This window comes from Penaeus vannamei, chromosome 12 (genome assembly GCF_042767895.1).
Source record: "Penaeus vannamei isolate JL-2024 chromosome 12, ASM4276789v1, whole genome shotgun sequence".
Taxonomy (NCBI): Eukaryota; Metazoa; Arthropoda; class Malacostraca; order Decapoda; family Penaeidae; genus Penaeus; species Penaeus vannamei.
The window spans coordinates 8,180,547-8,193,046 of NC_091560.1; the positions used below are offsets into that span (position 1 = coordinate 8,180,547).

General features: G+C 36.8%; 2 protein-coding genes across 4 annotated transcripts in view; one reads left to right on the forward strand and one right to left on the reverse strand.

The window, feature by feature from the left end:
* The window catches only part of AlaRS (alanine--tRNA ligase, cytoplasmic), a 7,524-nt gene extending 472 nt beyond the window's left edge, over positions 1-7,052 (forward strand). For both annotated transcript variants that reach the window (XM_027352099.2, XM_027352100.2), the window contains exon 2: positions 2,960-7,052. In XM_027352099.2, the coding sequence (XP_027207900.2) occupies positions 2,965-6,567 (3,603 nt within the window). In that variant the 5' untranslated portion in view covers positions 2,960-2,964 and the 3' untranslated portion in view covers positions 6,568-7,052. The remainder of the gene's footprint in view (positions 1-2,959) is intronic.
* Positions 7,053-8,136: 1,084 nt separating this feature from the next.
* The window catches only part of nmdyn-D7 (nucleoside diphosphate kinase homolog 7), a 19,102-nt gene continuing 14,738 nt past the window's right edge, over positions 8,137-12,500 (reverse strand). For both annotated transcript variants that reach the window (XM_027352101.2, XM_027352103.2), the window contains 5 exons: positions 12,071-12,185; positions 11,449-11,582; positions 10,892-11,002; positions 10,361-10,468; positions 8,137-9,814 (listed from right to left, as the gene is read on the reverse strand). In XM_027352101.2, coding sequence (XP_027207902.1) covers positions 9,785-9,814; positions 10,361-10,468; positions 10,892-11,002; positions 11,449-11,582; positions 12,071-12,185 — 498 coding nt within the window. In that variant the 3' untranslated portion in view covers positions 8,137-9,784. The remainder of the gene's footprint in view (positions 9,815-10,360; positions 10,469-10,891; positions 11,003-11,448; positions 11,583-12,070; positions 12,186-12,500) is intronic.

The following is a 12,500-nucleotide window of genomic DNA, read 5'->3' on the forward strand; positions in this document are numbered from 1 at the left end:
CCAGGTAAGAAAAGGATGAATCAGAAAGGGAGAAATGACACAGAAAAAAAGAGGCACATTTCACTGGTAGTAGTTCCTTCGAAGTTAGTAAGGTAATTCTTTACAGTAGGGGCCCCCAGCTCCATGTCACAAAATTTATTAATCTGTTTAAGTTTCCATGAATGGGTGTGCCAAATGGACCTGATGAATGGGTGTTCTCTTTGGGCACTGCCTGAGGCGAAGGTTGAAGGAGAGCTCTGACTCCCAGGAAACATTGTCTTCACCTTGGCATGTATGGCAAGATAGAGCGGAGACTCCGGAGCACTGAGTGGACATTATAATTCATGTCTGCTGATTAGTTCTTTACCAGTGATTGCAATCTTTTGTCCTGTACAAGAATATCATATTCAATTTACCCTTTGTGTCCATACATAAAGATAATCATTATATAATCATTTGTAATAAGTTAGTAATAAGAATAGTGTGCAACACATAAAACTTGGGTAAACAATAACATAATGACTGCATAAAGATAGAGAAAATCTAATGACTGTCATAAAGAAAGGGAAAAACTCACTAATACCGGGGAAGAATCTACCCGGGCAAAGAATAACGCCAAAACTGAAGAAAATATTATGCAAGAATTGCTGCACAGAGAGTAAAACCACAGCGATTGGATGTAGGTCTGGGGGCAGTTCCCCCGATTGGGATATAGGGTGATAGTATATAGGTCTGGGGATGAAACTCTGGGATTGGGAAGGTTTTTGGTTCTTATAGCAATATTTGTGGATTCCCACGAGTAGCTTCAGTAATGGTATGAAAGGTATGCGGTTACTTTATTTGCAATGGGAAACAACAACAGATTAATGAATTTTACACCAAGAAGAAGAATTGAAACAAGAAATTTGAATTGCAAGATACTTCGCTCCCAGACCCTCGACTGATCCCTGTATTTCCTGGTATGGGACTTCACCCCAGACCCACACCCAGTCACTGTGGACTTGATCTAAATGCATCATTGGTTAAACTGGAGGATATCAATGTGCACTATTGCATGAAGAAATATATATATTCTTATTCTGTATGATGGAATCAGCACCCTGAAAGTGAAAAAAATGAGTGCACTCACATTTCTGGTTATAAGAAGCATTTTGATTTCTTACACAAAGCGATTTTTTCCAAGTCATTCTACATGCTTACTCTGCGGTCTCGAATAGTTAACTGACTGCATAACTTATTACTGCGACATGTCAACTATTGCGTGTGTCACTATGCACTTTTGAAAATTAGTTATTTCCTATTTCTTCCTATATACTCCACTACATTTAGGCATCTTGTGTTTTTATATAATGTGTTATAAAAAAAAGGCCTGTTATGAATTATTTTGTATTCTTTGTTATAAGAACTTTTTGCGCATGTGCGTTTTCCGAAGCGGGATTTATTATAGTTCCTTAACTATTATTCTACAGTCACCTGTCTGTTTTGGGCTGAATGTGATCTTGGTTATGGTCCTTTTTAAGACAATATAGTGGAAATTCTTTTAAACTTATGGTAGAGGTTGATGCATTTTCCAGAGATAAACAAGTATTTCTACCAGTTCCTCTTGACAACAGCTAAACTTTATCTTCCATCTGTTTAAAGTAAAAATTGTAGGCGACTAGAAGGGTATATGGTTTTGAAATTATTGTATTGAGATACTGGGGGTGGAGTGACTGGTATGGAAATACAGCGATTGGGAGGGTTCAAGGATGGAGCCCCTGATGAGGAAATGCAGCAATCTGGAAGGGGTCCAGGTTAGAGCCCCTGGGTTAGGAAGGTTTTTGATTTTCTATTTTCTTCTTTCTTTATCATATGAAATGTGATTTTAATTTTCCACATTCTTTTGCTCTTTAAAATTCCTGGTGTAAGGAAGTCTCTGACAGGTGCACCATTCGAAATCACTACATCTACAATACACTTATATATATATATATATATATATATATATATATATATATATATACATACATATATATATATATATATATATATATATATATACATATATATATATATATATATATATATATATATATATATATATATATACATACATATATATATATATATATATATATATAATTTTTTTTTTTCTTTTTTTTTCTTTCCCCTCCAAATTTCTTTGTTAACCCATTTAAGACAGGTGTCACACATATGTGACACCTGGAAAAATAATAATTGCTGGGTGTCCCGCTGGTGCAACACAACGCTTGCGCTCCAATTTTGTCGCCCATGGCGGGCAGTGCATAGGCATATTCCAGGTCAGCCCTGCATGCCAATTCTGAAGCCGCCCGGAAACCATTATTTTTGATTTCAGAATATACTGACGCTAGTGGGTTAAGGCTATCTTTTGTTTTCATGGGGAAATAGTTTAGTAAAGGGAGGAATATATGGGGGGAAAAATACAAACAGAAAAATTACACATAAATTTAGTTAATATTTATATTATGGATGCACTAAGCTAGAGTAAATGATATTCTTAGAGAAGACTGAGTTGCTCTTATAGATACAAGAGATAATCTACAGACACAAATGGTATCACCACAAATAAAGGAAAAACATTGTAGAAAGCACCGCTCACAGCTTAAAGCCACTTGGTTCTCCTGAGTTTCAACTCTTCTCTTACCTTGCATATGGAAGTGAAAACAATGGTCGCGAGGGGAATTGTTTGGGGTGTTTGAACCCCCCATCAACCCTTCCATCAGGCATGCTCAAAAACGGCAACATAAATTGTTTTTAAAAATGTGTTATGGAGTTGGGGTACTTAAACTTTGGTGAGCGTGTTCGTATTGGAAAGAATTACTAGAAATCCGTCCCTTTCTTTCTATGTAGCCTATAAAGAAATACATTGGCATTGTCTGTCTGTATGTAGGTGTGTAGAGTAGCATCATTTGTGGTCTTGTTCTGTAGTTACTAACGTGGTCCTATATCTTCTTTTCAGGCAAAATGAAGAGTTCAGAAGTTAGAGACACATTCTACAACTTCTTCAAAGAGAAGCACCAGCATACCTATGTTCATAGCTCTCCTACCATTCCTCACGATGATCCAACTCTTCTTTTTGCCAATGCCGGCATGAATCAGTTCAAGCCTATCTTCCTGGGTACTGTAGACCCCAGCAGTGACATGGCAAATTACGTCCGAGCTGTGAACTCACAGAAATGCATCCGCGCTGGTGGAAAGCACAATGACCTGGATGATGTAGGCAAGGATGTGTACCATCACACTTTCTTTGAGATGTTGGGCAACTGGTCCTTTGGTGACTACTTCAAGAAGGAGGTGTGTGCTTGGGCATGGGATCTCCTAGTTAATGTGTACAAGCTCCCTAAGGAACGCCTTTATGTGACCTACTTCGGCGGTTTCCCAGAGCAGGGCCTGGAGCCTGACCTCGAGTGCAAGCAGATATGGATGGATTTGGGAGTCCCTGAAGACCGTGTGTTACCAGGAGACATGAAGGACAACTTCTGGGAGATGGGTGACACAGGACCATGTGGACCATGCTCTGAAATTCACTTTGACCGAATTGGCGGTCGGCATGTAGCCCATCTTGTCAACATGGATGATCCAGATGTCTTAGAAATCTGGAACCTTGTGTTCATTCAATTCAACAGAGAGTCTGATGGCACCCTGAAGAATCTACCTAAGAAGCACATTGACTGTGGCATGGGGTTGGAGCGGCTTACATCTATTCTGCAGAATAAGAGGTCTAATTACGACACAGATCTCTTTTTACCCATCTTTGAAACTATCCAAAAGTTAACTGGTGTTAGGCCTTACTCAGGGAAAGTCGGTAAAGATGATGTTGATGGTGTCGACATGGCATACAGGGTACTGGCTGATCATATTAGAACTTTAACAATTGCTCTATCTGATGGAGGCATGCCAGACAATGCTGGAAGAGGGTATGTCCTGCGTAGGATTCTCAGGCGTGGCATTCGGTATGCCACTGAAGTGCTGAACATGAAACCAGGCATGTTTGCATCACTTGTGGATGTAGTTGTGCAAATTTTGAAGGATGCTTTCCCAGAAGTTGCAAAGGATCCTGAATTTGTAAAAGATGTCATAAATGAGGAAGAACTTCAGTTCTTGAAAACCCTGGATCGTGGTCATAAACTACTGAAACGCACAATTGACAAGCTTGGAGGCAGCACAATTGTTCCTGGTGATGTGGCTTGGAGGCTGTATGACACATATGGTTTTCCTGTTGATCTGACACAGCTCATGGCAGAGGAAAAGGGCCTTGCTGTTGACATGGAAAAATTTGAAGTTAGCAAGAAGGAAGCTCAGGAAAAATCCAGAGGAGAGAATAAGGACAAAGATAATTCCTTTAGACTAGATGTCCATGCTATTGAAGATCTTAAAGACAGGAAAGTGCCTTTTACTGATGATTCTTTCAAGTATATCTACACTGCAGGTGAAGCAGTAGATTCTCCTTACAAATTTGAAGGCACTAATAGTAAAGTGGTTGCCATCAGATACAATAACCAATTTGTTGACGAAGTTAAGTCTGGATATCGCTGTGGCATAGTTCTTGACAAGACCAATTTCTATGCAGAGAGTGGAGGCCAGATCTATGATGAGGGTTTCATGGTGAAAATAGGGGATGAAGAGACCGAGTTCAAGGTGGAGTCAGTTGAAGTTAAAGGTGGATTTGTATGCCATATTGGTGTGGTGGAAGGTACAATCAAGCTGGGAGATGAAATGAACTTGAGTATTGATTGGGAGCGTAGAAGACATCTGATGAACAACCATACTGGCACCCATATTCTGAACTTTGCCTTACGCCAAGTCCTGTCATCAGACGCTGATCAGAGGGGTTCTTTGGTGGCTCCAGACAGACTTCGGTTTGATTTCACTAACAAGGGAGCCATGACCGTTGATCAAGTGAAGAAAGCTGAAGAAATCTGCAGGCAGATGGTGAAGGAGAACAAACCAGTATATGCTAAAACAGCCTCACTCTATGTGGCTAAGAGCATCCAGGGTCTTCGTGCAGTGTTTGGTGAAGTTTACCCTGATCCCGTCAGAGTGGTTTCCATTGGTATTCCTGTGGAGACCCTAGAAGCTGACCCACAGAGTCCTGCTGGAAGTGTCACAAGCATTGAATTCTGTGGTGGTACTCATCTCCTTCGTGCAGGCCATGCTGGAGACTTTGTTATTGTTAGTGAAGAAGCCATTGCCAAGGGTATCAGACGTATTGTTGCTTTCACTGGCCCAGAAGCTGTCAAGGCACTTAACAAAGCTTCACATCTGGAGAATGAGGTGAATAAACTGAAGAAGAAAATTGCAGAAAACAATATGCCATTCAAGGAAGTTGTACGTCTCCTTACAGAAATGTTGAATGATATCAACCATGCCCAAATTCAGCATTGGCGCAAAGAAGAGCTGCGCAAAGCTGTAGAAGCAGTCAAGAAGGTCCAAGGTGATGCTGACCGTGCAAGGAAAACAGCTATCTCAAAGGAGGCAATTCAGATCACGAAAAATGTACTTGCAGCTAACCCCAACATCCCATACCTTGTGACTGAGCTAAAAGCATTTGCCCAGAATAAGGTCCTCAATGATGCCCTGAAAGAAGCAAAGAATGGACCTCCAGCTTTGTTTGTTAGCACAGATGAGGATACTGGCAAAATTCTGGCTATGGCTTCAGTGCCAAAAGACGTTGTGGCCAAAGGATTGAAAGCTGATGAGTGGGTGAAAAATTTGGCTGAATTAGTAAATGGCCGAGGTGGAGGCAAACCTGAATCGGCCCAGCTGAGTGGAAGCAATGTTAAGGCTCTCCAGGAGGCAATTGCTGCATCAGAGAAATTTGCTCAAGAGAAATTAGGCTGTGGCCCAGTTGTATTGTCTCCACCTGCAGCTGTTGCCTCTACACCAGCTGCCCAACCACAGGCATCAAAAAGTAAACAAGAGAAGCCAGGAAAACAGCAGAACACTCAAAAGCAAGATAGTAAGGTTCCGAAGAATGGCATTGTACTGCACACGCATCCAAACAGTGTCCGTGCTTTCCCAGCCCTCATAGCTGCCAAATACTCTGGAAAGAATGTAACCATTTCTCATACCAGTACACCTAGTGACCCAGAATATGTGTCAAAGTTTGGGTCATCCACCTTGCCTGGCCTAGAAACCCCCAATGGTGCACTGAGAGGTAGTGTAGGAGTGGCCTGGTACCTTGCTAGTCCTGAGCTTAGAGGCAGCGGCACAATGCATGAAGCGCAAATTCTGAGTTGGATGCTAGCTGCTGATAATAGCCTTCTCCATGTTGTAAGCTCAGGGTTGATAGGTTCAGGAAAAGACAAGAAGAAAGATGATGGAGCATTGAAAGCAGCTATGAAGGAGCTGGGGAAAATTAATACATACCTCCGAGACCACACTTTCCTGGTCGGAGAGCGACTCTCCCTTGCTGATGTGTCTGTATTTGCATCCCTGATCCCAGCCTTCCAGCATGGCCTTGACAAAGCAGCACGTGAGAGACTACCTTGCTTGACACGCTGGTTCAACACTGTGCTTCACCAGCCGAAAGTTGTTGAAATTGTGGGGAAAATAACATTGAAATAAGTGTGGGGTGTTAGGAACTTTTCATGGGGTGTCTTGGGCTAAACCTTGTTGCTGGTTAATGACTTTTAAAATGGTAGAAACAAAGACAGGGAAGTTTGTATCATCGTTGTTGATAAATTGTACCTATTAATATTATCTGTTGGAAATTATAAACATTTGTATTAGATATCCTTGTTATTTATTAATAAAACTTTAAAATTGGATATATGATATAATTTCTGTGATATTTTACAAAATATTAGTGGTTTCCTTTTTTCAGTAATATAAGCTGTGTTTAGTATTATAGGTACTATTTCATCACTTTCTGCCATATTTCATATTTGATTTAAAATAAGAGTTGACTAATGCATACCTAATTAATGAATAAATTAATAGTAAAATAATTTTTTTATATTACTTAAAATTTCTTTAAATGTTTTCATTTATCTTTTTTTTCTACAGATAATAGGGTGAAAACTATTTTTCAAATAAATGAGACATTATCACTGGACTTTGAATTTACTCCTTTATTATTACTGCCAGTTATTTAGTTGTGCTCAATATAGTGGTGAGTTATCAAAGAAAGGTCCTATTTCTTCTCTAATATTGCTTCAAATTACTTTTTATAGAAATGATAGTTTTTTTATACACATTATAATTCAGGACATAATTTTCAATTTGGCTTTTACTTTTGGATATTATGAAAGGCCTGTCCACACAGGCAGGCACGAATAGAGTTGATGTAACTGGTAGACAAACTACTCAATATACAAGTAGTTTCCTTGCTGCTTTTTCACCTTTACCAATGTGCCCACCTGTGTTAACAGGCCTTAAGTCTCCATTCCTCTTCCATATTTTTTCTTTTATTGTTATGGACTAATTGACTTCATAATAATAAAATAACGTATTACACATGTATGTCATGCTTGGGACATAGGATCAGTCCTGTATGGATAAGTAGTAGGTACAATGCTCACTGCTGCCCCAACAATTATTTAGCAGGACAGAAAGCATATCACTGTTGCAATGAGTTTCCAGTTATCAGTATCTCAGTATCTCAGAACTAGTTCTGCACACTAGTTATTGCCTAGTAACTGGGCTGAAGGGAGGGTCATGGCTACTATTAGGTTAATGGTATGAGTTCAGTTAAAGCTAACACCAAAAATCTTAAATTATCTGAAAAATAGAGCCAATATGATCCACGGATTCTTTTTGAATTATTTAAAATTAGTGGCTTTTATACATTTGTTATGCATAAAAAAGGTGAAGCCTGTTTGATATTTTCTGTAAGTAAAGTCAAGGAAAAGTACAACCGTTTTGCAATTTGAATTAGTGAGACTTCGTGATTGTGCTCATGCACATTGTTCATGAATACTGTATCTACCAAGAAAGGTAGAATTGGGCAGCCAGAGCATGGCTGCCATTTGTATAAAAAATGTACAACTTTTAAGATATGTTTACTGCAGGAGTTATGCATCCAATAACCAAGTACTTAAGGCAAAGCGTCTCCACATTTTTTTTATTTATTAGATATATCTGTTTGGTATCCACGCTTTGGTACTCAAAATGTGGCAAGTAAAACAACAGAGATTCTAATTTCATTTTACTTTCAACTTGAATCAATATCCAAATGCAGGAAAAAATTGTCCACATGTAGAATAAATATGCACCTTTGACTAGCAACTAAAGTGCAGTCTCTACTTTCTTTGCAATACAGAGCCAACATTATAAAAGTTGCCTAGTCAAAGGATAAGAATGAGAACTTCCATACATTAGTTTGGTCAGCTGGAATATCTTTGGTCCACGTAAGATGCGTCTTATATCTTAATTAAATAACTATGAAAATTTAAGTAATCTGATAAAGATGATAGGTTATTGATAATTAATAAGCTTAAACCTTCAAATTATCTCATCCGTTGAATTTTACATAAAGTCAACAAATGACACACAAAATAGAAGACATGCTGGTATTTTTCAATAACTTATGAGAGCTTCACAAAATATTTGGTCCTGGAGAACTAATAACCTAATGGTGTATATTTTCCATTCCTGAACACATTGTTTTGGTTGGCATCGGTTTTCAGTATTATAAAGCAAGTAATTATTTCTTTTGTAAACACCTTACAAGAGTACTATATTCAGGTCTTCTATTTTACCACGCAAAACTATAAAAACAATTATGTTTTAAGTGATATGAATCTAGCACTACATAGCATAAATATATTAAAACACAAGCTAAATAATTTTCACATACAAAGGAGAGAAAAAAGTCAAACTACCTAATAAAGGTGTTATAAATGTAGCTTAAATTTTGAGCTGCATCTCCAGAAACACACAAAAACTAACATATTTGGAATAAAAAAAAAAAAAAAAAAAATGCCTATGAAGATTTCCATGATAATTCTATATTATTTTAAGGAATCCTTTTTGACTACAGATCCATGTAACAATCAAAAGGCAATGAGACTTTGTTCAATATATGATTCCCTAAGACCTTACATAAGGTTTCAATATAAGCACCTTCAATTTCCAATGACCTATCATGATGATGATTAGTAGTAGTTGGAGTAGTAGTAGTAGTAGTAGTTGAAGTTGTAGTTGTAGTGTTAGTATTTTAATAATGATTGTATCAATAATGAATATAGTTGATAATGATTAATGATATTGATGATAATAATGATATTGATAATAATAATAAACAACTTAGAATATATATAATTTATTAAATAAACCAGGAAAAAGGCAACACCAGCTTGTTCTGAAACCCTATATTTAACTTGGTGATGTGACCAACACATCACAAAAAAATTTGATGGAAGGCTAGAGTATAGGAACATGCTGTCATGAGAAATTTTGACTGGGGGGTGAAAATGAATAAGACAAAATGCTCACGTAAAAAATGAGATATTAACCTTGCAAAGGGGAGCAAAGGAGTCTAGATACCACACATGAATATTTGTGTCAGCCAAGCCTATAAGCTGCACACCTGTGAGAGTTGCTGCTAAAGTGAGCATAATGCGCAAATTTGGGCCCTGTGCAGGCAGTAATGCACCTAGATCTGATGGATTTATAACAAAATATCATTAACAGTATAACATACTTTGTGAAGGACATTAAACAGTTAGCAAAAAGGGGAGATCCTCCAAATACACTGATATACATTTATTGCAAATATATAAAAATGGCAGTCACTGAAAACTGCACTGGAATGCATGTACCATATGTGCTGAAAACAAAATCACTGGAGAATTTTGAAGAAATATTCCACCTGAAAAGAAATGGTGGAAAATTAATAGAAATCCACAGCATACTTTTCATTGTTTACTTTACATAAATTATGCAGACACGTCTTTTCATATATAAATTATATCAATTGTAGCTACAATAGCAAGAGCATATATAGATAATACTGATGAATATTATTAATAATAATAATGAAAATAACCCAATACCTACTATCAAGTCACAAAAAATAATCTCTACCATAATTATTGTACAAATGGAAAAAAGAAAGAGAAAAAGAAAGAAAAAAATCCTGAATCCTGGACAATAAATCAATATAACTAGACACTAAAACTAACATGTAAAACAGGAATGTAAACTGAATATCCCCATTTTGAAGTTATGAATAAAAAAGAACAGTTCGAGAAGGCAAGATATTTCAGCAGTAAGTCATTACCAGAATTACGTGCTTCTAAGGAAGATACAATCCTGAAATATTTGTTATCTATCCTACACTGTGAAATTACAGCCTTTTTTTGTCAAATGAACTCTGTAAAATATAAACTAAATTAAATACTACTGAACAACCGACCTCAAGGGGACCATCATCCGGCAAATCAGAGCAATGAAGGGCATTCTTGACCGTGTTTTCGCCAAATCGAGCTCTTAGACTGTTGGGCCGTAACTCTTTGGCCACAATCTGTAATGGGAAAATGAGGTGAAGTAAAAACGTTATCAAAAAGAAATAAAACATGTCAAATCAAAGTAAAATTATTTATAATAGGAGAGAAAAGCACCTTATCAAGAAAATAAGAAAATATGGATAATATGGAGTCTTTGGCAAAGGAGAAGAAGATCAATTCACTTGAGTTTACATCATCAAATAATCAAACACACAACTTCTACCGAAATTACATATACAATTTCCCATTGCATTTCCCTTTCTTTACAAATGTCATTCATTCTTATGTCAATCATCAGTCTCACTAAAATAAAGAGATGAATAATAATACTGAAAAAAAAGAAAAAAGAAAGAAAGAAAGAAAGAGAAAAACTGGACATGAAATATACAATCCACTTTTACAGCCATAAAGCTAAAAACTCAATATGAGAAATCACTTACTGGATCAGCTGGTCCTACAAATTCCCTAAATTTAACTGGAGTCTGCCCTGCGTGGATGCTCGTGATCTCTATGGCAACTGAAGGACCCGAGATCAGCTGTTGTAGCATACCCTAGAGAGGAAAGTATTTTTCATTATAATATACCTTATTATTCTGTTTATAAATTCTTTTTTCATTCTATTTATTTATTTATCTATATATCAATCCATCAATATATCTGTATATATCTATTTTATTATCTAATCTTCCTAATGTTTTTTTGGATAAGAGTAACAAACTTGTAAACTTGACAGAGATACTTTCAAGTTTATTACCATGATCTTTTAACATTTTCAGTTTCAGATTTTAGGGGTAGAATATCTACTATACTCCTGCCCTATGAATGATGGAAAAGGAAAATCAAAATACTTATTCTAAAGAAAGAAAAAAAGAAAAGAATATATTAATACTGATTCTACGAATAACGATAATAATAATAATAAATAAGGAGCACCAGAGTAAGTTATAACTATTAATACCACTAAAAATTCATACCACACATCACAATCATCACTTACTGGATATTCACTGACTACGCCTTTGTACACCTCCAAAAACTCCTCTGCCTGAATTTTATCCATGCGGAACATCTGGAGAGCTGACACCTCAAATCCCTCATCTTTTATCGCTTTGAGTATGCTGCCCATATTACCTATAAATAACATGTGTTAATAAGATTTATATGTTACAAACTAATAACATTTAGTAAGCCACTCATACTCAGTGACATCTATTCTTGCCATGATGCAGTGTGTCTGTATTTTGGGTGGCAAGTATACAAGTCATAAACAGTCAAGTCTGCACTATGTTGTGTGTACTAAAGTTATTCACTATTTTGGCCCTGACTGCAGTCACTGAAGAGGTACAGCATTTAAGTGTAGGCTTAAAGTCACTTTTCAGTTTCTTTCATTGAAAAATCATATATACTATGTTTCCTGTGCTTCAGTTTGGTGGGTAAACACCAGTCATGGGATTAATAGTGTTTAAAATGTTACCTAAAAATTATATATATCAATTACATTTAAAATGATTCCTGCAATACCCAAACAACACTATTTCCATTCATAAATATTGGTCACAGACTCTAAAGTCTACAGAAATGCAAGCAAAATATGTAGCATTTCCAGTTCCATCACTTACCCTCTGCTATTGCATGGGGTTTAATAATGCAACATGTATTATTCAGGAATCGTGCTGTTGTCTGGGGTACCATTATGTCATGAACTTTGGAGGAAGGGAAGAAGAACTCAATTTCCTGGAAAAAAGGCATAATTATAGTTTAATTTTTGTTATTAACCCATTGGATCTAACTAACATTAAAAAAAATGGCTGAAGACTGGGTGAAGGGAATATGCCTTCCTTGAAAAATCTGGTCAAGGGACAGGGTGACAGGAAAATGCTGTCATGAAAAATTTGGCTGAAGGAAGGGGTGAGGGGAATGACTTGCCATGATTGCACAAAGCTCTTGGAGGAGGATTAGAATCAGTAGGCATTTAGAAAGGGACTCTTGCATTATTTCCACTGGTAAATAAAGAGTGGAATGAACAATCTATAAGCTATAACTGGAAGA